This window comes from Alexandromys fortis, unplaced genomic scaffold, assembly GCF_014885135.2.
Source record: "Alexandromys fortis isolate MF-2015 unplaced genomic scaffold, M_Fortis_MF-2015_v1.1 scaffold_5, whole genome shotgun sequence".
Lineage (NCBI taxonomy): Eukaryota > Metazoa > Chordata > Mammalia > Rodentia > Cricetidae > Alexandromys > Alexandromys fortis.
Genome location: NW_026067924.1, coordinates 21996533 through 22024341, shown reverse-complemented (window position 1 = coordinate 22024341; position 27809 = coordinate 21996533). Strand labels below are relative to the sequence as shown.

Below are 27809 nucleotides of genomic sequence, written 5' to 3'. Positions count from 1 at the left end.
CAGTTGCCTACTAACTCAGCTGGCTATGGTTGTTTTTCTATATTTCTTTCTTTCTCTGCCTTTTTTCTTTAAAACATATCTTCAGAGTACTGTAAAATGGCTCAGAAATCATTTTTCTTTCTCAGCTAATTTCCTAGTATTCTTTTACCTGGATTACACCGTCCTAATATAAAGGTAAGAATGCTAAAAATCGGTTTATACCCGTCAGGTTTCCCCAGAGTGTGCAGAACACATGTGTGTTCCTTTATATATGAGGATGCTTATCTCATGTGCATATCTCTTCTCCGTTTCCAGGCCTTCTGCCTTATCTAGTAGCCCGACGTATCCAGACCTGCCCTTCATTAGGATCTCCCCACACCGTAACCCCACTGCAGCTTCAGAGTCCCCCTTCAGCCCGCCACACCCCTACATCAACCCGTATATGGACTACATCCGCTCCTTGCACAGCAGCCCGTCCCTCTCCATGATCTCCGCTGCCCGAGGGCTGAGCCCTACAGATGGTAAGTCTCAGACAATTCTTCCATCGATTCCCCCGACATCCTCGCATGCGCCCTGTGGCACTGTGTAGAGCAAGCAGATCCAATATATGGTAAGGTTTTCCACATGACAGGCAGTGGGACAAAATTCAAGTTTACCTCGTGCACGCAGCGCTGCTTCTGTGGGTGGCAGTGTTTATATTTTCATGTAAGGATAGCAGTTTACAGAGGAATTAGGTAACTTGGGACTGAAAGTAAGGTCTTACTGCCTCCCCTCCTTGCTGTTACACGCTCCCCTCCTGCACTCCACATGCTGAGACAAGCCCCTCAGGTAGCCCATGCTTGTATGAATTCTCTGGGTGCTTTGCCCACCTTCTAATGAATGCTCTTGTGTTCTGTATGTTGGAAAGACACGTTGATATAGACTTGTCTCTGAGAAAGAGCTTGACAAACTCTACTGTGCATTCACCATCTGGGGATCCTGATAAAACTGATAGATCATAGGGCAGGGACAGTGTGGCGTGGGAGACCTGCGTCCAAGTGATGTTAGTGTTCTTGGTTCATGGTGGGCCACATTGTAAGTAGCAAGAGCTGCGGGGTAGAGGGCAATATTATGTGTGCCTTCAGTCCTTGAGCTTGTCAAGTAAAACTAAACAACAGGCAAAGAGAAAGAGTTAGACTTTATTCCCGATGCTCATTTTAGGCTTAAAGTGTAGGCTTCATTTTTTTTTTTTTTTTGGTGATAACTTTTCACAAAGTTTTGTAAAATTAGAGTTGATTATTCATACCTTCCTGTCAAATTATAACCTATACCTTAAGACTTGGGGGAAATATTCATTTTATCTCCCATGTGTATATGAACCTTTGCCTCCAACTGCTCAGCTCTGCCGTAAGACACAGAATTGTATAAGCCTTAGTAATTGCTAATGGGGGCTATGCATGTTTCACCGCATATTATATGTCACTGCTGGTGACATGCGATTAATTTCACTAAACTGTTTGCTGTGGCTTCCTTGCCTCTAATTCTAACACTGGAACCATATGATGAGGCTGTTTGTGCCCAGTGGCAATGTATACGAAGTGTCTGAGGAATCATCCCTTCTCGTGTATTTCTAGGAATATCTGCTTTCTAGAAACAGCACCCCATATGTCTTCTTTGTAAGAATTCAGTGTAGTGAATATTTTTAAGGTACCCAAGGGATATATTTTCTCTTCTGAGCAATATTCATATTTTAAAAACCAGCAAAAAGTGAAACATGGTTAATGACTTTTCTTGGAATTTGATTTTGTAATGAAAGGACAGAAGGTGGTAGAAATAACCGTAGGAGAACAGATGAAGAGAGTGGGGAAGAAGCTCAGGGTGCAGGTGGTTTGTAGAAATTTGATTGACTGAGGACATGGTATTGTTACTTTTTGGAAATCATGCTTATTGTCTGCATTTAATGAGTGTGAATAAAATACCCATTGACTGATTGGTGGGTCTACCTTCCCATTCCTGCCTCTCAGTACTCTGTTAATAACTGTCTTAGTTACTTTTCTGTTGGTATGAAGAGGCACAATGACCAAGGTAACTTACAGAAGAATTCATTGGGGCTTGCAGTTCCATAGGGATAGAGTCTATGATCATCATGGAAGCAAGCAGGCAGGCATGATAATGGAACAATAGCTGAGGGCTTTTTTATCTGCAAGTAGGAGGCACAGAAAGAATCAGTTAGCAATAGTGTGAACTTTGAAACCCTAACTCCCACCCCCAATGACACACCTCCTCCAGTAAGGACACACCTCCTAATCCTTCCCAAACATTTCCACTAACTGGTGACCAAGCATTCAAACATGCATGCTATGGGGAGGTCATTTGCACTCAAACCGCCACAATACCCAACCAAATAATTTCACTGGTGTTTTCCTTTTGTAGTCTGGTACTTTAAAGATATCCATTTTTTTGGCTATGTATTATGCATAAAAAATGTATTGTCTCTGGATACAAATTCAAAGTACTGATTACCAGGATTTCTCTGTCTATGACTAGTCATTGTAAACCCCACTGCTCAAATGCTATGTCCTAGGCACTTTACAGACATTACTTTACTTTGGCTCCTAGATTCCTCATGGAGTCTCTGTGCATCCAGGTTTCTGAAAATCTAGAGGCCACCCTCAGAACTGCTATCTTGCTGCTTTTGCACGTAAATTGGCAGTTGGAAACCAATTATTATCCTACTCATGTAAGGCTGCCTCTCGCCGGTAAATTGTTCCAGATTGATAGGTACATTTTCCTTTTGATTTTGTAGTGGGGAAAAAAAGGAAAAGGGGATCTTTTAAATTCTGGAACCTGAAATTGCAGCCTATCATTCAGTTGTGTGTCATTAATGCTCTGCTGCCCTCTTTTCTTTCTGGTAAACCCTGACTTCTCATGTTAGTGAGTGTTAACTCAGACACTCCTGTCAGGAGCCTAGGGAAGTATTTTGAGTATGTCTGGAAAGAGATCACAGTTGTCTGAGTTGTCTACTGTTGTAAGAAGTATGAACATACAGTAATTGTCTATAGGCAGCTCATTTCTCTGCAGGAGGAGGAGTCAGTCATGACCATCTGCAGACAGCCATCATTCTGGTACCAGCCCTGGTACAAGGTTGTGTATTTTGGACTCTCCATACATTACTTTGTCTAGTTAACATCATTGCTTTCTTAGTATATCTGTGTCTGCTCTGTGATCCCCAAATGACAAAATTGCATGGATGACATATTTCTCAGACATGTCCCGTCTTGAAAGATACATGACTACATATATATTTTAAATTTTAATCATTTTGAATTCATGTGAATTTCTTTAAACAAAGAACAAAACTTTTCTAATGTATTTTACTTTTTTTATTACTGTTTTTACTTTCAAATAAAAACATATACCAGTGAATGCAGCCTTTAGAAGAGCCTTATTGCACAGAGCCGTAAAAGAGTTGTGTTTGAAGGATAAATGGCAAGTGGACTTGGGGATGCTCCAAAAGAGAAACCGGCCACTTTTCCTTCTTGTAACCATCGCCATACTGTTTCATCTTGTAGCCCCCCATGCTGGAGTCAGCCCTGCGGAATACTATCACCAGATGGCCCTGCTGACAGGCCAGCGCAGCCCCTATGCGGACATCCTTCCCTCGGCTGCCACCGCCAGTGCAGGGGCCATCCACATGGAGTACCTTCATGCCATGGATAGTAAGTGAGGATGCTGGGTGATGGGGTCCTGGAAGGGTAACAGATGTTAGCTAGGCCATGGAGAGAAGGCTGCAAAGGTTCGTTGATGGGTTACGTTTTCAGTTCCACAGATGGAGCCAGCCTGAGATGACCTGTTGCCTCTTGGTGAACTAAGAGATGCATAAAATTATAGTTTGGTAGCTATACTAGAAATGTAACTGATCAGCAAATTATGCCGCTCAGTTTCCCGTGATATGAAAATAAAGGAGCAGATTTGCTCCCTGGATGGAGCTTGCATGGCCACCCTATGGTATTGTGGTTTTTTTTTTCTTTAGAAATTGAGCATTAAGAAAAGAACCAAAAAAAAAAAAAAAAAAAACCTGTAAGACATGATTTATTTCCATTCACATATCCTTATATTTTAAAACGGTGTTTCATGAAGACCCTTTGCAGCTGCTAAAAAGATCATAATAGTTACACAAAGAGGGGAGAAAAAAATCCAGAAACATTTCCAAATTCTAGTATCTGGCAATGAAGGAAACAAAGATCACGTGATGCGCACGTCACTTGAGGGATGCCCAGAGGCACATTAGGATTCCTTTGGGTCACAATGGGCCTATAATGGCCTTTTAGATGCCTCAGAGCTCTCATCTCTGACGAGGACATGTTCAGCGAATATCCTTTTGCAGGGTCTGAAAGAGTGAGGCTAAAACCCAGCTGCAGGGAAGTATGTTTTTTCTAGCAGTGATGCTTAACCCTTGTGTTTCCAGCTAGACTCTATCGGGAGTCACCCTGGTGACAGGTGTGCTTTGGGCCTCTAAGCCCCAGATTTTGGAAAGAAAGAGGATGATTGGTCCACACGGAAATAAAAATTGACAGTCTGAATCCTCTAATCACCCAGGACCACATTGGTGTACCCCAAAGGAGTGTGGCCTGGTCCTGGCCTTTATTGCACAGCTTGTTACCACACACAAAGTAAAAGAACTGAGTTGCACTCTCTGGGTTTTTGTTGTTAGGCTCAGTAGCATAAAGAGCTTAAGTTTCAAATTCATCATAACCACATTTCAATTAGCAATTGTTGAGGGGGAAACAGTTCACCGTTATTATGCAAATTAGTTATTTGAAAATTTGCAAATAAAGAATTAAAATAAGAGAGACTCCTTGGAAGGTCAGCCTGTGTTACTTTCCCTATTTGATAAGAATATGTTTAGTCAGGCAGTGGCGGGGTTTTTTTTTTTATTCAAATAAAGAATGAAGCTACCCTTTTACTTTGTAAAAACTAATTAAAGGAATTTTAATTTGCCAGAGTATATGGTAAATTGACTGTCATTAAGTAGGAATTTAGATGTCCTATCATTCATCACATGAAAAGAAAGCTCCTCTTTCTTTGTCAGAAATTTTTATTAGAATGGAGAAACAAAACAATTAACAGAAACGAGGTTGGAACTCCCTGTGCTGGGGTGGTGCGAAGACTGCCTGGGCTTACAGCTCAGTGATGGAGCGTTTGCCTGGCAAATACAAGGCTTTGGGTTCAGTTCCTACCTCTGCACAATACAAACAGGACCCTGGTTTCAATGGCAAAAGTACATGCTGTGACTTGTGAGGGGTGACTTTTTGACTTGGAAGAAGCTAGAGTATTTAGTGTAACACATTAGTCTAAGCAGGTATATCCGTAGCTCTGATAGTTCCAGAGGTCGAGGAACCTTGAGCCTGTACTTCCTGTAAGGAGCATCCTAGGGAAGAAGGGAGGGCAAGAGCCACTCAAGTCTATTCTATACATGTGAGCAGTAAGCGACTTAAACCAGTGACATTCTGAGAGAGAGAGGCAGTAAGAACATTTTCCAGCCAGACCTTTTGTGACCTGGGAGTTTGGTGGAAAGGTTTTGCCAGGATGTATGGTGGATATAAGGCTTATGTTTCATAGTATCAGATCACATTATCTATCTCCTGCATCACTGCTAGTTAGAGAGGCTCCGTTTAGAAGGCTGGGGTCAATCCCGAGCATCCCTACAAAATTAGAGATTGTGGCAAGGATGAAGAATGTCTGTCTTATCTTGTTTCCTCTAACTCCAAGTCCAGCAAAATAGTTTTGTTAAGGGTTATGTGAAAACTGACAGTGAATTTGGTCTGTCATTCAAGTTGTCTGGAAATGACAGCTATTTCTCCATTAAATGCTTATAGGATGAAATTCACATATTGTAGTGAGTAAAAATCAGATAGTTCTACTCAAGGCAGAGGGCATGATTAAAGGTGCTACTTAGCTGCTAGATGCGTACACAGAGCTGTGGTTACTGTTCTGCACTTACATGCCCTAAGCTGTTCTAAGTGACCAAACCCATTTTAAATGTGACTGAAAGAAACAATTGAGACAGCCCCATGCTTGTCAGTCGGAGCAGAGGAACAACGTTACATATGGATGTTCCTACCGTCTTGTGTCTGGCTTTGAGATTAACTGTATAAAACCTTCAAAGTCATCTATTCGGTTTTATTAAATTATCTCAGAGCATAGTGGATTATTATCTTGTATGTGGTCCATCTCTGAGGTCTGTTGTGGTGATGCAAACTATTAATTCTAGTACTTGGGAGGCAGGATTAGATAGGGGGATTGTCAGTACAAGGCTGGTGGGAACCCCCTCAACTCACACATATGCACATGCACGCACACATAAACACATACACACATACACGCACATTGTGTGTGGAGGGCAGGGAGAGACAGATTATTCCATGTCTGTTGAAGAAAATATTCCCATTGAATTTTCTGGAGATCAGTTGGCTTGTTGTTTTTTTTCTCTAAAGATTTGTCTACTGCTTTAATTTTCTGAACAAGGCCAAATTGCCATGGTCCTGTAAGGAGTCATACCCATGCTGTGAAACATAAAATTTTATTTTTGTATTTAAAATTATTTAAATTGATGTGCTTCCTATCTTGCAGGATTACTTCTCGCCCTCTCATTAAGTCTGGTTTTATGACTCTGACTTGTAAATTGATCTTCCAAAAGCAAGAATGGACCAATGGGCAGCATTCTCTACTATACCCTAAGATTCAGATTTTGACACCTAACAAATTTGAGGGCAAATCATACTTAATTGTAACCCCTCAGTTAAAAGCCACTATGTTAAGTGGGCATGGGTTTAAATTGGATTGCTAACCTTCAGATGAAGAGGCCATCAGAGGACTTTTCTTGAAGTATAAAACTCTTAGTTCTTCAAGGGAGAAAAAAAGGTCTGAATCAGTATCCTTAGGGATATCAAGCCTCGCTGACATGCGTGCGCAGTTTATGCCTCCCACCTTGGAAAAGTGATGAAGCACCATCATCGACCTCATGGACCATCTCTGCTTAGATGGGAAGGCTTTTAGGATAGGAACCCTCATTTTGACACAACTGAGTCCATGGCTCTATGTGATGGGACTGCTCTGTGTACTCGAGGGGTTTGACAGTACTCTGGCCTCTTCCTTCTAGATGACCATAGTATGCCCTGAACTGTGGCCACCAGATGTTGTCAGATATCTCATGGGGTACAAAATCACCCTGAATTGGATTGCACTGGCCAGGGCAATGCTTTGTACATTGTTTTAGTGATGCTGTCGGTTTACTGGGGAGCATTTGGCTGCTGGAGTCACAGAGAGAGGCAGGCATAACTACACCAGATTCTTTATTTTAGCATGCTTTAATTCAGTTTTTGTCATTCAACTCATTGCCTTAAAATGGTGTGTGTTAGAGTGGAGAGGGCATTGTGTTGCGACTGTGGGAACCTCTGTCTTTGTCGCTTGTGTTGAATTAATGATGGGAATATCTGAGCAGCTGTCAGATTCATAAATCATTAGAAATGAGAAGGATAACACATAAAAGTCTCTCCCTTTTGTTGAGCAATTTATCATTTTGCCTGCGCATTAATAAACAGCTCTCCTCTGAGGTAAACCCCTGGAACATAAATATTTTGCCCTAATTTCTTCAATTGTAATCAGTAGATCACAAAGGGGAGGAGAGATGTTTGTCACAAGTCGCCAGCTCTTGTCTCTCTCCTTTTGCTCTGAGAAGTGGTAGTCAATAACGTATAGATTCTGGCTGTAGGTAATCAAGTTCTGTTTTATTTTTGTAACAGGCACCAGATTTCCTAGCCCCAGGCTGTCAGCTAGACCCAGCCGAAAACGCACACTGTCCATCTCGCCATTGTCAGATCATAGCTTTGACCTTCAGACCATGATAAGAACATCTCCTAACTCCTTGGTCACAATTCTCAATAATTCCCGTAGCAGCTCTTCAGCAAGTGGTTCCTACGGACACTTATCGGCAAGTGCAATCAGGTACGTATTTTCCTGAATCTATTATGTGTCTTTATAATAAAATGTCAGTGTTCGAGGTGAAGCAGTCAACCATTTGTGCCAGTGGTCTGAGAGGAAGGAGCCACCAGGCTGCTGCACCCATAACACAACAGTGGGCCAAAATTAATTTGTATGTATGCATTAGTTCTTATATGGCAATTACTCAGTTATGATGCAATCTACTTCAAAGAGATGGAGAATTTCAGCTCTTTTTATCCAGGTCTTCTCTTGGAACTATTCCTATGAAATAAAAACCGACTCTGCCTGCTTATCCAGCCTATGTACAAAAGAGGAACAAAAGCAAAATTGACCTTAGAACTCTCAACAGAAAGGGGTATAGTGAGAATGAAAGAGTTTAAGCAGTGCTTTTAATTCAACAGAAAACAAATGCAGATGATTTGGAGGCACCTACTGGGCCAGTCACTGGTAGGCTAAATAGAATTAATTACACATTTTCAGCTTACTTTTATTTTTTAAAGATTTATTTATTACATATACAGTGTTCTATGTGCAGGCCAGAAGAGGGCACCAGATCTTATTACAGATGGTTGTGAACCACCATGTGGTTGCTGGGAATTGAACTCAGGATCTCTGGAAGAGCAGCCAGTGCTCTGAATCTCTGAGCCATCCCTCCAGGCCCCTTCCAGCTTACTTTTAAAGATAAAGACTTTGGTTAGCTTTTCTGTACAAGGAAGTAATTTTAACATGCCCCTACATGAATATAAGGAATATAAAAATGATTTTTATAAAGATGCTTCCTATTGCTAATGATCAGTTTTGGACTGTTATCGCTGAATATAAAAGACCCTCAAAGAAGCCATGCTAAGAAACTGTGCGAAGCTCACTTTTGTCAACTAGTCACATGATTTGAACTGTGCCAGTTATAACTAAAAGAGACAGAATTCAATAGTATTCTAATAGTTAATTAAATTGTCCTGGCTCTAACCTTTAGCTCTCTTTTCCCCTACAAGTTTCACCATGGGTTAAGTGTTCACATACCACGGATCTTTATAGTCACATATAGGTTTGCCGACTGTGGGCGGTCCCTTGCTTTGAGAGCACACACTAGTGAAGCTGGGGTGAAGGCAAGGCGCTTGGGAAGTGCAGACAAGCGTCAGAAATTCGAGGCCAGCTTTTGCTGCATGTCCATTTGACCATTTGGGGCTACTTGAAGTTCTGTCAAAAACACAAACAAACAAAAACCCCAAGAAACACAGTAAAAAGACTATTTTTACAAGTTGCTTTAAATAAGTAAGAATGTATTTTATTTATTTTTTACGACTGGACAAGAGCTCTAGTTATTAATTATGTTTTTCATGGTAACTTTACATGTTTGGGAAACTTCAGCACTTCAGAAAAATATATATATAAGCGATAGTATGTCCTCCATATGTATTAAGAATAACTAATACTATTGTTCCATAGAACATGTTCCAGTGAAGTTTTAATTATTTTCTAGTTCAATTATCAGCGGTTCTCATTGGCAGATAAGTTAGCATTATTATAAATCATGATTCTCATTTTTTGCTCTTCTTTTCATATGGCCTATGAAAAGTGGAAACATGGGATGAAGAAAACACCTGCTTTTGTGACTATAGTCAGTACATAGTGTACTGGGATCTGGGGTGTCTCAGGGTCAGCCAATGTAATCAGTCGATAGACTGGGGTCTACAGTGTCTCAGGGTCAGCCAGTGTAGTCAGTGAATAGACTGGGATTTGGGGTGTCTCAGGGTCAGCCAATGTAATCAGTGGATAGACTGGGGTCTACGGTTTCTCAGGGTCAGCCATTGTAGTCAGTAGATAGACTGGGGTCTACGGTGTCTCAGGGTCAGCCATTGTAGTCAGTGGATAGACTGGGGTCTACAGTGTCTCAGGGTCAGCCAGTGTAGTCACTAGTGTAGGCTTTGAGCATTTGTCTGTAGTCTGATCTCAGCTTTACCACTAATCTGCATATTTAACAGCTGCAGATAAGACATCCAGTGTGTTGGAAAGGGTTATATTTTATTAAAGATGATATGGATCCACAGTGGAACAAAAGTTCTTCCCCATTGGATGAAATTAAATAGAAATAATTCTGAATGGTACTTAGGATAACACCATCAGTGATATTTCAGCCTGTTGCTCTCCAACCCAAGGCAGGTTGTTCCTGTTCTCCTAGCTTGTGTTCTTTGGTCATCTGCTACCATAAATTATATGTTAATTAGCTGATACATTGTAGTTGTGTGACTTGACTAAAGCATCCACATAGAAATTTAGAATACTGTGATATTTGTACAAATGCTATGCACACAGATCACTTTGTAGCTTTTGTGGGGAGATGGTGGTGCTGGACATTGAACTCAGGACCTTGAGTATACTAAGGAGGTGCTCTACCATGGAACTACACCGCTAGCCCCAGAATTACTTTGTGAACAATTCTTTCTTCTCTCAATTATCCCCACTTGCTTGCTTTACTCTTTGCAGTGTCTTAGATGTCCACAGTAATGTCATTTATACTTACCAAGCATCCTTGTGACATCTTAGAGTTTCTCAGAGAAGCAGGTGCCTCACTTCAGAGCCTGGTGGTACCCCAGCTTAATCATTTCATTAGAAGTGGAAGAAGAGATTCACTTTAAAGACCAGTTGAGGTCTCAAAAGCTCCTGTGAAAGTCAGGTGACCCAGAACCATCACATGCTCATATTCTTTCTTGCCTTTCAGTAGGGTATCTCAGTCTTTGATATAGATTCATGGTATGTTAAGATAACATGCCCCTTCTTTTCCATAGAAGGATGTAATCCAGTGTGGGATGAGCTGCCATGTACTGTTAGACTGCAGAAACTATCCTAATGGACAGTATCATCTCCACTTGCCACAGAAACTTCAGTGCATTGTTTTCCCTAGACCCAGATAAACCAACTCAGCAGTACTCACCAGGCAAGAGGCGTGTGAACACCCTGAGAGCAGGTGCTGTTCTTAAGAGTGAACAGAGCAAAAGAAACTGAGCACGAAGTACATTTGATGTCCGCCTTGAGCTAGATATGCAGATAGGTACGTGGAAGGAGGAAGCTGACCAATTTACTGTGCTTGGTTACTACCACAAGTGTTCCAGGCTCCTACTTAATCCTTTACCCCCAGACGCACCTGACTTTCACATTTGCGATTTTCTGTGGCCTACTTCACTATTAATATTGGCAGTACAAAGAGTAATTACGCCATTTAGGTATGTAAGGCTGCGGTTACATAATAAAGCAGTTGTTGGGGTCCATATTCCTGGAGTAGAAAGAGTACCAGACCTCTGCTCTCATATCTCTGCATTATCTTTGCCCCCTCCCATTAACATGGGTGCAACAAATAATTATTGAATGAATAAATTACGGAGGTTTCCAACCCCTAGTGAGCAATAAGAATACCCTTCACCCTTTTTTATTATGGTTTTCCAAAAGTTAAGATCTATTTAAATGTTATTCTACATCCCCTCAGATTGATTATTATATATGTATCAGAGACAAAGAAAATAATGCAAAAATGAAAGGGTTAAAACAGTAAATATCTGTCTTGTTAGTGTATTATTTTTGACTTCTTAAAATATTTACTTAATAATTTAGGCTCCTTTAACCATCATATAAGACAGATGCACTCAAGAGCCTGTTGCCATATTAACTATAGTGCTTGGATATGTCAGGTTAGGTGTGTTATCTTAACTTTTTTTTTTTATTCTCACAGGTGCTATAACTCAGAAATCTTCACACATACTATAAAGTATTTCATTTAAATAAGTTGTAAGTTCTCTATCACTTGAAGGTTTTTACTGAAGACCACAGCATCAAGCAGTCTGTGGTCCTCAGTTCACGGTTAAACCTAACATTACAAACAGCTCATTATTTATATTACATTTAAAAGTTTGTTCTACTAATACCTCTGCCCCCAGACATTAAGCCATCATAGGAAGAGAAGACATTTCCAATAATCCTTCTCTCGCCAAGTGTAAATGGAATGGAGGCATGATTAGTGAACGCATTCCCAGTGCACCGGGTACAATGTAGTGGTAAAATCTGAGTAGTGGTTTAAGATCTGGCAGAGTTAGGAAAATCATCTCAATGAAAATGTTATTTCTTGTTCAGCTTTACAGATCACCCACTTGAGTTTCAAGGTCTCCAGTTTCACAGTTATTGCAGGTTTTTCTGTTGTCTGCACAGACAAGCCTAGCCTGGGGACTGTAGTGACTCTGTCCTCTCTGTACACCGTCATCCTTCCCTGGTTCAGAGCCCTGTGCAATGAGGATGCATTGGCTAGGTCCAAGGATGCTGCCTGATGGGAGGTAGGAACCTGTGCAGTTCCACAGCTCTCTGACTCTCTACTGCTCATGAGAGCAAATATGTTGCTTATACTGGCGAATCAACACACACACACACACACACAGACACACACACACACACACACATTAAACATACTGGAAATAGATGCCTACAATGCCATATTAGCGGTATATTTAAAAATCTCTGATCCCGTCCTCTAAAATTTTCGAGGTGTTCTTTTCTTCCTCCTTAATATTATTAATAAAGTTGTTAATAGCATCTTTTTTAAAAGATCATTTTCTTTTGAATTATTCATTCCCTAAACACTTGAACGAGGTTAACGACAGGCTAGGTGCGGAGGCTGAAGAATGAGTAAGTGAAATCCTCACCTTCGTGGAACTTTCCAGAAGAAAAGCCCCCAAGCAGAGATGAATAAATGAGCAGATGGTTGGCCGAGCTTGCTTGAAGGCTGGTCGTTACTGTAGAGAACGTGACCCGGGTGTTAAGAAGCAAAGACCTGTAAGATAATGGGAATCCCCACAGGAGGAGCTTTCAGTGACTGTCTAAGAACAGTGTTGAACATTTAGAGCCCGCAATAGGAGGAGCTGGGCATCTGAAGAACTGGCGCTGATCCAGAGGGCTAGAAGACTGTCAGATAAGGGCAGCAAGGGCTCAAGTTTGGGGACATAGACAACAAAACTAAATTATACAGTGTCCATGCCCAGTGGCATAAGAGCAGTGGAAGACTTGGGACACTCTAAAAGGCTGTTTGACTCTCCGACTGCGGAGACATGCTCAGAGGGGCTGGTGGGCTGCCAAAGAGTGTAGCCACCACTGCCTCAGACTGGTAGGTCCTCTCATCTTCTCCTGTCCACCAGGTTGTGTTTCCTCTAGAAATCCTCGAGTGGCTGAAGCATAGCTCGAACAAGACTGGGAAACACCACTCACATGGGAGAAGTAAGACTAGCTGTGTTGCTCATATGAACATGATTTTTCTAACCATGTGGACTTGCTCAGCCCGTGTACTGCTTCGAAGGTTGTTAGCACCTCCCAAACCAGAGTGTGCGCCGCTATTCCTGTTCATAACTGTTTGGTTGGTGACAATTTGCTTCTTAATTTTCTACAGTACCTTCGCAATAGGAAGCCCAACACACATTCTTCAAGGCTACTCAGGTTGTGCCTACCAGAACATAAATGTTAGGACGCTTTCATATGAGTGTGTGGGTCTGTACCTCCCTGTTCCTTGCTGCTGAGGCCTAGCTGGGTTTTCCAATAAATGTGCCTTAGGAATTTTTATGGATGGAAGTAGAAGTTTTTTACTTTGTTTGCTCTCAAGTATATAAGCACATGGGTGCATATGTATACCTATATCTATACATGTATAATTAATGGAAGCTGTGAGGCCATTCTCTGCAAAACTGGAAAGAGTTATTCTTTGAATAGCAGCCGTTGTATGGTAAATTCCAGGGATGCAACAAGAAGTGAATGATTTTGTTAGCACAGAACCTACAACATGACTCAAAGTTGGGTGTGATTAGATTACAGTTTTGCCTAGGGTTAGCTCGGTGCTGCCTCGTTTGATATCCAAGTTCATCAGCAAAAGATTTAGGAGAGGCAGAAGCAAGAAAGCAAGCACAGCAGCCCTTAGATTCTTCTACCTTTAGGGAACTGGGCTTACCCTCCATCCTGATTTATAGGAGCACTCTGAAGTGTGATCAAATGAGTTTCTTTTTGGAACGCTTTAGCCTGGGCCCAGTGTAGTGGCGATATCTTTAATCCTAGCAGTCTGAGATGGACCTCTGTCAGATCAAGTACTATCTGGTCTACATAAAGACCTTCAGTCCAGCCAGGGCTGACATAGTGAGACCCTGTCTCAAAATAAACAAATGCACTTCAAATCTGGAAGTTAGAAAATATAGGTCTGTTGGTAGCCACTGAGGAGAGTACAGCTTGCTTTTAAAGCAAGACATTTCCTTCTAATCCAGAGGCGTCACGCCTTGCTCACACAAGGCACTGGAATTAGCTGTGCCTATTTGACTCGCTCTATCTTTTACCATCCGCTGCGGGGCTTCTGTGTAACTTAGCCACTTTCCTGGCCAGCTCCGTATAACCCAGTCCAGATCACCGAGAGATTACAGAGATGAACTCAGAAGCTGAGAAGGCTTTCTGTTCCATCAGTGTAGATCAAAGGTGGGGAGTACTTAACTGCCTAGCTACTCATAAACCCCAGGTTTGTTGTGCTTTGACACACAAAAGAGAAAAAACTAATACCTCCGCTCCCATCATGTAGGAATGGGAAATTCTATGGGAACTATAAGAAAAAACAGTTATCTTCGGAGAAAATGCTGCTTTTTAAAAGTTACCACACAAATAAGAAGTTTCAGTATGATCCATGGTGTGACTATGATATAGTACTGCTTTCTCCCCTTTGCTTGTCTGGCTAGGGTAGACTCCTTGTTTTCATCTTAATGTAAAAAGGATCAGCTCTTCCAGTACAAAGGATTGCATCAGTCCAAACCATGTTGCTTTATTGATGGCACAATTATTTAAGAAATCTAGCATCACTCTTCTTACCTCCCACTGAGAAATTAAAAAACACATTATAGGGTCTTCTTGTAAGCTCTGTTAATGGGGTTTTCCATGTGACTTGAATACAGTGTCTTTGAAATGATTGTTTATAGTAGGGCTGAGTAAATGTTTAATGACTTATTTGTACAGTTATAACCTTTAGTGTCTCATGTATTAGTCTGTTGCTCTAACAATTAAATGAAAATGTGACTTACTGACTGGCCATAGGAGAGAGAGCATTCATATAACTTATGGTGGGGCAGAGTTATGTCTCCAACAAGATTAGACGTTTTAAAGCTTTCCGTATTGATGATTAACATATAGTTTTCTGACTAGAAATAGTAAGACATATAAAAAGTACTCAGTTCAGATTTCTGGAATTAATGAATGAGATGTTATAACTAATGAGATTTAACTGTTATTTTATATATCTTCTTTCTGCTACCATCCCCAGTATTACCCAGCCGGGAGGATAGTTGGTTGGATTCCAATAGCAGATATCTGTATTGGAAGCTGTTATATTAAATATGAGAAATAGTAAAATTTACACTTTGGGGGAGGTAACAGGAGCTGAGAGTTGAACCCAAGGCCTCACAGCATGTTATAAGCACATGCTGTATCGCTTACCTGAACACTGGAAATAAATCTCAGCAGAAAAATCTTATGCTTCTGATTTTTGATAAAGTATACATATAAATCAGAACTTTCAGGCTCAGATTTTGAAAATCTTATTTAAATTTTTTATTTTAGATAAAAAATATGTATGCGAGTGTTTTTTTTTTCTTGCATGCATGTATGTATACCAAATATGTGCTTGGTGTCCATTGAGGCCAAAAGAGGACATCGGATATCTTGGAACTGAAATTTTGTTGTGAGTGTTAGACACTGCACCCTAGTCCTCTGTAATAGCAGGAAGTGCTCTTAGCTACTGAGTTGTATTTCTGGCTCGAAGGTCTTTTTTTTTTTTTTTAAGTCATTGGGGAAAATGAACTGCTTTTCAAATAGAGGGTTGTTGCTCACACTGAGTTTCAGCTCAGTGCTGTGAGAGATGAACCTGACAGAGCAGCTCTGACTCAGCTTTGCCCAGGATTCTGCTCATAAGTCACGCCACCCAGGGCCCTGTTAAACAAATACTCCAGTAACTATAAACTGGCGCTGATCAGTCAACTGTCTAAAATCCACATTTTTCTGCCTTTTTTTTTTTTACTCTTCTAATAAGTGAAGACCAATTAGTACTTACATTAGTTATTCGGGTGATGTAGCCAGTAAATGTGTATGACAAGGAATACCAGTCTCTAGCTTCTCTAAGTGTCTGTGCTGGTCCATCTTTGTCAGTTTGACACAACCTAGACATCTATGGGGAGAGGGAATCGCAGTTTAGAAATCACCCCCGTTACATCAACTGTAGGCAAGTCTGTGCACCATATTCATATTCTCTCTCTCTCTCTCTCTCTCTCTCTCTCTCTCTCTCTCTCTCTCTCTCCCTCTCCCTCCTCTCCCTCCCTCCCCCCCCCCCCCCCTCCCTCCTTTCTTAAATAATTTTCTGTACATTTCTTGATTAGTGATAATCTGGGAGGGCCCAGCCCACTCTGGATGGTGACAGCCCTGAGCTGGTGGCTCTGGGTTATATAAGAAATTTTAATACTATTGATACATTGTATTTGTAGAAAATGTCAAATGAATACATGCACTATTTTTCAAGGGCCTTTGAGGGGGACTCTTTAAGGACAATTGACCTTTTCCTTCAATTTTGTCTTTTGTAATCAACGAAAATGCTGTTGTGTTACCCATAGTGGGGAAAGTAAAGTTAAATGTTAGTTTTGATGCCTTAATGTGATTTGGTGCATATGATGTCTAATTGGAATTTCCAGAGGAAGATTTTTTTTTAAATATGGCTTTGTTGTTTGTTTGTTTCTTTTTGAAGTGGCAGTAGTCTGAGGATACTAGGCAAAATAATGGCTCCAAGGAAACTCATATCCTAACTCCCTGGAACTTGTGAACAAATTACCTTATCTGTAGATGTGGTTTAGCTGCAGATCTTGGTTAAGCTGCAGGTCTTGATTTTATTTTGAATTACCTGTGTCATTAAATTAATGACCCAGGTCCCGTGAGAGAAGAGCTAGAGTCAGTCAGAAGAGAGAGCCAGATGGAGCAGGGAATGTGAGCAGCCTCTAAAAGCAGTGGACAAGGCAGGAGCCCAGAGCTTCATGCTTAGCTCTCGAGGTAGAGGGATCTGGGCAGAAGACACAGCAAGTCCAACTTCGAGAGTGGCCACCTCTGTACCGAGAAGCCAGAACTTCATAGATCAGCACTTCCCCTTCCATGGCCCTGTGCATGTAGACTTGGTCACATAGGCTTGGGCTCCCTGGCTCCCCTTCAAGAACTCAGAAGGTCTCTACACTTCCACCATGAGAGGACACATGGAGGCATCATTTACCAGGTAGTATATTCGGTGAGCAACAACCCTCTACTGCAGCCTGTCCTAGGAGATGTGTTAGTGGCAGCAGGTAGGGCCAAACATTCTGTGTTCATCAAAGGCATCTTGAAAGTTTTCAGTATCTAGGTCTTGGCACACAGAGAAGAGGTCATATGTTCCTGGCTTATAATAAACTACAAAGGCTGGGAAGTCGTTGGTCTGTCAGCCCCGCTGCCTAGTAGTTCAAGTAAATTTTAGAGTGTATTTATTTCAGCTAACTGGTTTCACTAAAGAAAAGTAAGCCCCAGTGAGAGCTACAAAAGTGTGCTGGAAATCTCAAACTCTTAGGTACCCATAGGCAAGAAGAACTGTGTGCTAAGGAATGTCTATAGGGATGCCGAGCCTTGATAAATCTGTTCTGATACTTTTTAAATATTTACCTCTCTTGTTCGGTGTTCCGCATACATGGAATTTTCTTGTGCTGCACGTATGTAAAAAGTAAGGTCATTTTCTGCTTTGTGAAAATTATATTCTTTCGTAGCCTTGTCTCCTTATCGGGTACTCCATTCTTAAGCTGAGAATCTGATGTCATGCACAGTTTGAAGTGTCAGTGGCCTCTTCCTGGGTTTTCTTCCTTAGCCTGCTGGATAGTTCAGACCCCGAGAAACTAAAAATGTGTCTAAAGGATAATGCCGGGGCTGTTGACGTTCTAATTATACCTGAAGTGGGGTCTTCGAGTTTTGTTCCTTTAATGAGTAGAGTAAGGTAGTTACACTTAGTAATACCCATTCACCCAAAGGAGGGGAAGGTGTTAAATCATTGTGGTTTTTGATGAATGGCTTGTACAGCGAAAAATAAATTGGACAAACTGGCACAGAGCTCAGTGAACATGAAATCAGCTATTAGAAGAAAGCTTGTGAACAAATTCTGAGGTAGATATGCATCTTTTGATTAATGCCCTATCAATCATCCACACAGCTACCTTAGGTGAGTCTTGCTGTAATCATTCATGGTTGCTTACAGAAATACAGGCAGGAACTATAGCACCGCAGAAACAGAATATTACCACTGATTCTTCTAACTTACTGTGAGCAATCACTGTTTTTACCACGTTTCTGCTTCCCTTTATTAAGGAAACACAATGTAAAATGAAAGGAGAGCCCCTCAAAGCCCGCTGGGTTTCTCCAAGGGTATTCTTAAATAGTATTCAGTCTTACATGGGCAAGCTATTGTAAAGGAAAACCTCTGTGTAGGAACAGTGGTAATGAATTCCCATTGAAGCCGCCCTTTTATGGGTTATAGTCAAATAGACAAAAATGTAAAGTCACGTTAATGAAGGGAGTATATCTCTGATTATTACTTAAAGCCGTCGAAATGGTTTGGATTTGGTGATTGTAATTATTTTATTCTCAGTTAATGTGTTTAGCAGCAATAGTAATTAACCCACCAGATTGGAAATTTGCATGAGTTCTAGCTCTAATAATATGAGAAACCCTAGCTCTTTCTGGCTACCATTACAATTGTGCGGGTGTGTGCTCTCTCGTGCATGTGTGCCTGCATGTAAATTTATTATCAGATTTTTTTTTAATAGAAGAGAGTTTTCCGTGTAGGCAGCTTTTAGTTCTCTATGCATTTTTAAGCCGCCGGAAAAGTCCTCCAGAGTCCGCTGTTGCTTTTAGAGGATTTGATTCCTCAACTCTGCTCACACAAAGAAGCCTCTGGCCACTGGCCATTGGCTGGAGTGTCCTGCAGTAAAAGTAGCACTTCCTGGGAACCGACTGTGGCCTGGGATATAGGTGGCGACATGAAGTGGTGACAGGCATTAACATGCACAATGGGGTGTAATAGACACTTAGTGCCATTTTGCTGGAGGAGGGAGCTGGGCTCTCCCATTGGAATATGCAGCCATCGAAGCCCATTGATCACTGATTTCAGTGGGGAGAGGTTAATCCATCAGCTCCTGTAACCAGACGGCACTGATGGAAATTCTTTAGGTGGCATTCTGGATGAACCAAGCTTTCCATCTTTACAAACAAATGAGTGATATGACAAGCATGGTGTTCAAAACACATTTAACCAATTGATTTTCTTTCCTCTTGTAATAAGATCTGGAGACATATGAAAGCGATCGGTGTGAGCTAAGATTAAAGGAATTGCTCCATGCACAGGAACAAGCGGAACCCAGGGCACATAAAAGTACTATAAAGCACGTAGTCACCCATTCTCTCTTTTATTAAAAGTTTGTTATTGCAATAAATAGTTATTATTGAGCCGATGCCCCTTATTTCCTCTTTCTAGCATCTGACATCAGGGCTGTGATGTGGGGAAGCTGTGCACACGTGTCTGCCCTTCGTGTTCTGGTTTTTCTGGGAAGTGTTCGAGACATTTGACAGTGACTGTGTCTCCTCTGCCTGCCTCTGGGATTAAAGGCGTGCTCACTTCTCACCGCAGCAGATAGACCTGGTGTGATTGGGTGGCTGTAGTCGTCAACGTCCTTGGTTTGTGATAGTTTCTGACGTCCGTGTGAGTGACAGTCTTTCTTCTTGTCTTTCTCCTCAGCCCTGCCTTGAGCTTCACCTACCCCTCTGCCCCTGTGTCCCTCCACATGCATCAGCAGATCCTAAGCCGACAGCAAAGCTTAGGCTCAGCCTTTGGGCACAGCCCTCCACTCATCCACCCTGCTCCAACATTTCCGACACAGAGGCCTATCCCTGGGATCCCGACGGTTCTGAACCCTGTCCAGGTCAGCTCTGGCCCGTCTGAGTCCTCACAGGTGAGAGACGAACGCCGCTTTGTTTCATCTTGGTCAACAGAGGCCTTGCTATCACACTGGCTCTTAGTGCCATGGGCTTCATCGTTGTCGAGGCTTTGCGTGGGCATCTGGTTGTCTCTCTCAGAAGGTCTATTCAGTTTTGATGAGTGTGAACTAGGCCATCTTATATCAAAGCCGTTCGCTTGTGATTTAAAAGTAGACTGCCTGATATGACCGTATGTAAACGACATCTGTTGATAGTCGATGTGTGTGGAGTCTCAGCCACTGTCCAATCCCTCTGCTACAACCAGGCTACTCTGAGCACTGTATGCTACTCTTGAATAAACATAGGCCTCCAGTCTCTACTCTTTTGCCAGCCTGGTGTGATTTAAAGAAGGATCTAGAAGCTGTAATTGAAGAACTTCACTAATAGTTTGTATTGATCTTCCACCCAAACTCAACTTTTTTGGAAATAGCTATAGCTCGTTAATGTCTAGGACGCTCGCACTATTCTTCAAGCTTTTAAAGTCACCAGCCGTGGATACTCGGGTGTTGGAAGTGAATAGTGCCGCATGACGGCATTATCAGGCTTTGGTCTCATCAGCTGGACTCTCCTATGGGTGACTGGCATTGTCAGAATTGTTGCCCTGTTATCAAATAAGCTTGTTTGTTGTTGCTAGCATTTTCACTTTGCTCTGGTTATTAATCAAACCTAATTTTCCTTCACCCCTGCAAATATGGCCAGCAGAACAAGCCCACGAGTGAGTCTGCAGTGAGCAGCACCGGAGATCCTATGCATAATAAACGGTCTAAGATCAAACCCGATGAAGACCTCCCCAGCCCAGGGTCACGGGGACAGCAGGTAAGACACTCCGGTTTTACAATCCAGCTTTGACTACTCTCATGGAGATGTTGGGTCAGGTCCCTCTCCTCCAGATTTACACACAACATTTTCTTACCCACTGTATGCTTGATGTTGGTCGTGTGTTTGATAATGAGCTAGTTAGGGATTGATGGGATTCATTTCTCTAGTTCAAAAAATAAGCACCAGCAAGGTTGGAGGCTATGTGGGGTGCGTGTTCTTGACAAGTGAGATGGCTTAGACGTTTTAAGTCATCACAGTCCATAATTCGTTGGTCAGACTTCATCTGTTACCGACTACAGGTGTGACTAGGCTTCTCATCCCTGACCTTGAGCTACAATTACTGAGTTTCTGACCCCATGCCTAAGCTGACACAGAGTTTGTGAAATTCTCTCCACGTTTCTGATTTTGCTGCTTCTCACAGGAGGGCTCAGAGAACCAAGAGAGACTGAAGTGCAGCCAGATAGATTATGGACTGTCTTGCTGATCACTTAGGTCCGGTTCCCCTGAAGAATGTGTATCCAGATTTCAGATGCTCTTGAGCCAGACGTGAGGAGTTTCATCAGTACTATTTTCCCTCAAATCAGAGCTGAATGAGAGTCCAGAGGTTCACAGGATCTGAACCTTGCTTTCATCAGTATGGTTCAACCCACACCTTACCAATGTGTGGCCCCGTCTTCCTCAGTGAGAACTTAGAGGGGGGGATATGGTTGTGATAGGGCGTTTCTGAAACCATCCTTCTTACAGTTGACTAGACAACAAACAGCCTTGCTGTTTATACCATAGTGTGTACATAAACAGTTTTTCGTATAGCCCTAGATCAAGACTCAGATCTACACGTCTAGATATTGCCTAGAAGCCTGGAGATTCTTTGAATTGCATTCACTGTGAAGCTATTGTAGAGGATAGCACCAGGTGCTCTTTCCCTGGCCTCTACCATGCGGCAGACCAGCATCTCCCTGAAGACCAGAGGCTAAACCAGGAAGGCATGATCCTGAAAGAAAAGTCCCCAAAGTGCCCCTCACATTATGGAAAAGAACTAAGAGTATTTGAGAACCATCTGCCCGCATTATAAGATATATCAATAAACGAACATAATCGAAGGGAATCAAAACAAGCAAACAAAGTAGGGCCAGTTAGAGGGAAGGCAAACACTTGCTACTTTTATGGGTTTTGTTGTGCTGATTTTTTGCTTAGGGTTTGTTTTTTTTATCGTTGCTTTTTATTTGTTTTTGTTTTTTAAAGATGTCAGTTTGGTTTGTATCCCAGGAACAGCAGGGCCTGGTATTCAGGGTTTTTTTTTTCCTTTGTTATAATTGGGCTACTGTCTTACATCACAATTTAAAATAATCTCAGAAGGTATATTCAGAATATCCGAAGCAAAAATACATACAAATGCTGGACTTCTTCATTTCACAAACCCCAGCTGGTAGTCCTGGCTTTCTTTTATTTTCCTGAAATGTCGACTTCAGAGGAAAACAAATCTAAAGACAGGATCTACTTTCTCCTGTCTTCCTTGCCGCAGTGCCTGATTTCCCCTCTCTGCTTCTTGCCTCCCCGACCCCAACAGGAACAGCCTGAAGGAACAACCCTAGTCAAGGAGGAAGGGGACAAAGATGAAAGCAAGCAGGAGCCTGAAGTCATCTACGAGACAAACTGCCATTGGGAAGGCTGTACGAGAGAGTTCGACACCCAGGATCAGCTTGTGCATGTAAGTGACTGGTGTTCAGGGACGTGGCTTCCCAACTCGGCGACCTTTGCGTGAGGTCAGCTGCTCTGACCCTGCACGGAGTCAAGTTTCTTAGCTGGCAGCACCGAGAACTGGAGAGGGCTTTATGATTTTCTGAGAATAAAGAAAACTCCGAGCCACAGTGCTTGACCTGTGCAGTCAGCTAAAGCTTAGTGTAAAATTCAATAAAGTCTTCAATAGGGAGTGTAATGACTCTGATCCTGTAAGCCAGAAAACACTATTTTCAGTCAGAGGCTTTGATGGTTATTGAGTAATAGTAAGCTGGACATGAATTATTATTAACCTTTTAAATAAGTTTGATTCCCCTTCTAAGACCCAGTAACAATGTAAAAAATTACAGGAACAGATGGTTCCTTTTCTCTTCTTGCAGACTTCAGAGTTTAAAGAGCCTCCTATTATTGTATGTCGCAATTGGTGCTTTAGTTTGGACCCAAAGGCAACATTGTAGGTTAAAACTTGCATGGGAAAGAATTGTGTTTAATGATGAAAACCCCGCAGTAGTCACACTGGGGCACCTTTTCCTTCCCGTGCCAAAGCAAGGCCAGGTATCTTTCCTTCACTTTCTGGTGTTGTCTCACAAACACATATACCTACAGCTCCTTTGCCAAGGCTTCATCGTGCTTGGCAGTCTTAAAGCCGAGTAGAGTCTTCTTGTTGAATGGGACCAAGAACAACTGATATGGAACTGCACTTAGAGTGTCTAGAATATGAAGACATGGATTCAGAGGGTTTCTATAGAAATACGGGATCTCGTTAAGGCACTAAGGATGGTTTTACCAAATGGGAGTTTCTTGTGCTTCTCCTCTGATTCTTCTGTGGTCTGACTGGGCGTTCCTGTAGTGGTTGCTTCTTCCTCTTGAACGCATGCACGAGAGACACTCGTTCTCATCTGTTATCTTACAGTATCTTTGCCTCCTATATGGCCTGTGCTTATTGGCACCTACATCTATTTTGACTAAACACTAAAGTTATAAAATCTCTGTGCTTTATATGTTGTGTGAGCTTCTCAATGGTTGTTTTCTGAGCTTTGATTGTTCTGTGTTATGTATCCTGCACAGTTCCCTAGTAGCATCAAGTTCTGCAGAACAGGTTTTGAGAAATCTGATGTACAGAATGTTAGCTCTCACATCTCATCCTCAGGACCTCCTTTCCCCTTTTCTTTTTAAATTATATACATCACATTGTGTTTGTAAAAGTATAGCCGAAAAGTAAACTACGTCTGTCTTAATGACTCTGTATTTGTGCTGACTCCTTTCATGGAAAGCACAAAGGTCTTGTAATCATAAGAGGGGAGAAGTTAGGATTTTTTTTTATTACGAATTATTATCAAAGAGTAGCTAGCATGTGCCAGGAGCACTCCCAGGGAGGATGAAGGTATGGCAGCACCTTAACCTTCCCACTGCCTAAGGCCTGTAAGGCTGGTTTGGGTTTGGGTTTTTCCCTTTTTATGTTGTAAAGGCAGTGATTATTGTAGTTATTGTGTATAATCTTGATTCCAAGATTCCCCTAATGTCCTTATAGGTCAGAATAGTTTTAAGAGAAGGCTACTGAAGTTGAAGCTTGAATGGACATAGTATTTATGGTTACATAGAACCTGTTTTTATGTGTTATGACTGCACACACAGAGAGAGAATGGAACTTTAAAATCATAAATCATACGAGATAGATTGGCATCGGGATTTAGTCAAAGTCCACTGTGTTACCTTCATGATGATAATTTTATTCTAAACTAAATGACAAGAGTAAACAAACTGAGTCGATAAATTTAGAGTTGCTTCTTACAACATGAAACCTCCCGTTCCTCTCACTTACATGCCTTCCACAGCGCAGGAATTCCACATGTGCGCATTTCGGTTGCCTGTCCGTTGCCTTTCCACAAGTCTGCGTTCCTGCTCTGGGTGCTACTGCAAGCATTAGTGGTGGCCCATGCAGAATAGGTGCTTTCTATTTTGTTGATTAAAGTAACAGGTACTTGGCATTCACCTAATTACTTTGGTGACAGATGGAATATATACCGGTTGCAAAGCTCATTTTTAGGGAGGCATTAACCATTTTGGTTGTTGCCACTTTCCTTGGAGCGCAGACATTTTCTGATTAGTTGGATTTTCGTGCCACATACAACCAAGCGGCAAGGTGTTAAACCATTCTGTTGCTCTGCCTTATTTATAGCCGTGACCCATTCTTTCCCCCCCTCTTACAGTTAATAGAAAGATTCATGATTCTTCATGGTTGTCTATCTAGTGTCTGACAGTCCCGACTGCCTGCTAAAGCAAGTCACTATCTATAATTGATATCCTGCCGTGGAATAGGGTGCTGGCTGCAATTGAAGGGCTTTGCTGAAAGCCCTTAAATCCTGACAAGTTCTCCCCTTGTTCTGCTTCAGTCGCTGAGCTGCAAAGTTGGAATTCCAGAGCTATTTGAACTTGGTGCAGAAGAGAGACATGTGTTTCACATTAGCAAAATCGCAAAGTTGAAGAAGAGAATTAGGAACTGGCTGACTTTGCCAGCCGGTAGTCTCCCTTCCAGTGCGGTGCACTCCGTGTTCCAGGGAACAGATGACCTCGTCTGTTACTGTCTGAACAGACAGACAGAATATTGCCTTTTTATTTCAAGCCCCTTGCCTTTCCCAAATGGATGCTATTCTAGGTGTGCTGCTGTGGGATCTGTTATCACAGCGATGTGTAATTAATTTCATTTCTCAGAAAAATAATTATAGCCGGGCCTCGTTGCTTTCCAGCTGGTATTAAATTTGTGATAAATTTACTTTTATTACCAGAAGCTAGGAAAACAGGCTTGTATTTTTGTTCATCGGGTTTTTGTTATACTTTGTCCCTTTCTTGGTATCAGTTAAAATAGAAAGCAACAAAGCCACAAGCAGAATATGTGATGAAAAGTTAATTACTAGTGCTTGTGACTGATTGCATTTCTTGTTGACTTGTCAAGATCCAAGCCTGACCTCTGAACATAGTCTACTGGTTCAGGGTAAGCTGAAAGTCCACATCTCTCTTTCGTCTTGAATTAGCCAGATTCTCGGCTAGCGTGCATTATATTACAAAGGACCCACATTTTAAATGTAAATGTCTTTCTGAAGTTGGGCAGTGTCAGCTCTTGGTCTTTGCTCTTCTTTTGCTGTTTCTTACTTACTTGACATAGCTTGTGTTGTGAGAAGAGACCCAGCCTGGCTTCCAGATTTTGCTGACCTCTGCTTCTTTCAATGAATTTTCTTCTAGAAGTAAGTTGTGTTTTACTTCAGTGGTAGAAACATTTGGAATTCTCATAGCATGAAGTTCAAGGTCATCGCATGTTCTCTGAAACCTGCGAATTTCAGTGGCATGTAACAGTCTCCACCAATGCATTGCAAGTTTTTTTTTAATAAAGAGGAAGAAAAGGAATAAATGCCAAAATAGTACATTTTTCACCCATGCTTGAAAGCATCCTTGTTGACATCTGAATGAAGAAAAACGGTGTAATCACCTCGTCCACCTGTTATGACAACTGCCACTCATTGCCCTCAATTTGAATGCCCTCAGTTTGAACAGCTCAGCTCTCTAGTCTTGTTTAGTAATCGATACTAAAAAGATCGTTCCCAACAGTCTACAGCGAGTCAAAGTGTTTCTTAGTAGTTTGTTCTTTAATGTCATCCCAAACAACATGACAAAGGTTCCTTAGCAACTACGAATGAGGATGACACCTTAAGACTGCACATCAGAGACCATGAGATATATTTATGATAATATCCAGCTTCAACTGGGTGGCAATTAAGTAAATGCAATCCTCCGTTTGGATCTTTTAAACATGATGTCAGGCTTTTTTCCCACCTTTTTGTAGAGTGGTTAACCATCTACCTGGTCTATAAATGCTTTCATGGGTGGCAAGTTTTGATCTTCCAGAGCATGCTGAAGTTCCCCTCTAATCACTTTTGCTGCCAGTTGGCAACATCCTATACATTGGCAGCATAAAAATCAAGGCTTCCACTTCAGTATCAGAGGTTTGAATGTAGAGAAAGATTATGGATCTTGGGGAGAATCGTATCTGTAAAAACACAGCCTAGTCCTAAATTTGCATTTTATGCTTTCTGTTTAATTTTTATCGCTGTACTAGAGCTGCATTGTACATCCTTACCTAAGAGAAAATTAGGTTTAAGATGTGAGAATGTTCTCAGACATGAGTCAGAGATTTGTTCCATGTGCACACACACACACACACACACACACACAAATCTAAAATGCACAAGTAAAGATTTTGATCTAGTTTCCTTCTACATGGAGTTGCTAGTTCGTTTTCTTGCTTGAAACACGGCATGTAAAATACAGACTTAAAAACTACAGACTTCAAAGTCACTTTGCCATGATTTTGCCTTAAGGGTTATATTCTTTGTGAAGTTCCTGACTGAATTTCACCTGCAGAAAGCATTTCCATAAAAATATATCCAAGAGATTGGTCTGAAAGGTCAAGAAACAAGGGCTTTCTGACCCACTGCTAAAGCACCCCTTGGGCCCAGCTAGATTCTGAGTGGCGGCCTCATCCCTGCCCTGACTCTCGGGATGCCCTTCTAGACACCATTTGACCCTTCCAGACATTATTTTCTCACTTATCAGACTGTGAAACACTCATGAAAATAAATACTGTCCCCGATATCCAAGGCCAGGCAGAGATCACATACAGGGGGCCGAGTGAGAAACAGACATCAGGCCAAACGAGGCAATCCCAGCTTGCATTTGGTTTTTGAAGATTGGCTTGGGGAGGATGATGCGATGATTCTGTTGGCCTTTGGGGCTTCGGTGTCAGTTCCAAGACTTATTATTTTCTGCTTGTTGTTGCTGGACTGGGAAATACATATGACTGGAGCCAGTCAAATGCTGTATGGGCCACAGAGAGTGCCATATTCTTACTACTCAGTCCCAACACTGGCTTAGCCACATTAAAAAAAAATAAAATAAAATAAAAATAAAAATAACACTTAAACTCTTAAGGAATGGAACAAGTAGATAAGAAAATATAGAACTTTTACCTTCCTTATCATAAAAATCATCCTCAATATAATGTTAGTTGTTGAAATTGGAGCGTCAGGGCTGCGTCCCCGGCACCCGGCCGCCCGCATGGCTAGCTTATGCCCAGAAATAATTACACGGAAACTGTATTCTTTCAAACACTGCCTGGCCCGGCTAGGTCCAGTTTCTTATTGGCTAGCTCTTACATATTG

General features: G+C 41.7%; 1 protein-coding gene across 2 annotated transcripts in view; it reads left to right on the top strand.

The window, feature by feature from the left end:
* Gli3 (GLI family zinc finger 3) overlaps positions 1-27809 on the top strand; it is a 264925-nt gene that overhangs the window by 173492 nt on the left and 63624 nt on the right. The window contains exons 5-10 of one of the 2 annotated variants that reach the window (XM_050142747.1): positions 295-500; positions 3531-3677; positions 7764-7965; positions 19802-20015; positions 20740-20856; positions 22427-22567. In XM_050142747.1, coding sequence (XP_049998704.1) covers positions 295-500; positions 3531-3677; positions 7764-7965; positions 19802-20015; positions 20740-20856; positions 22427-22567 — 1027 coding nt within the window. The remainder of the gene's footprint in view (positions 1-294; positions 501-3530; positions 3678-7763; positions 7966-19801; positions 20016-20739; positions 20857-22426; positions 22568-27809) is intronic. The other variant, XM_050142748.1, reaches the window with a different exon arrangement.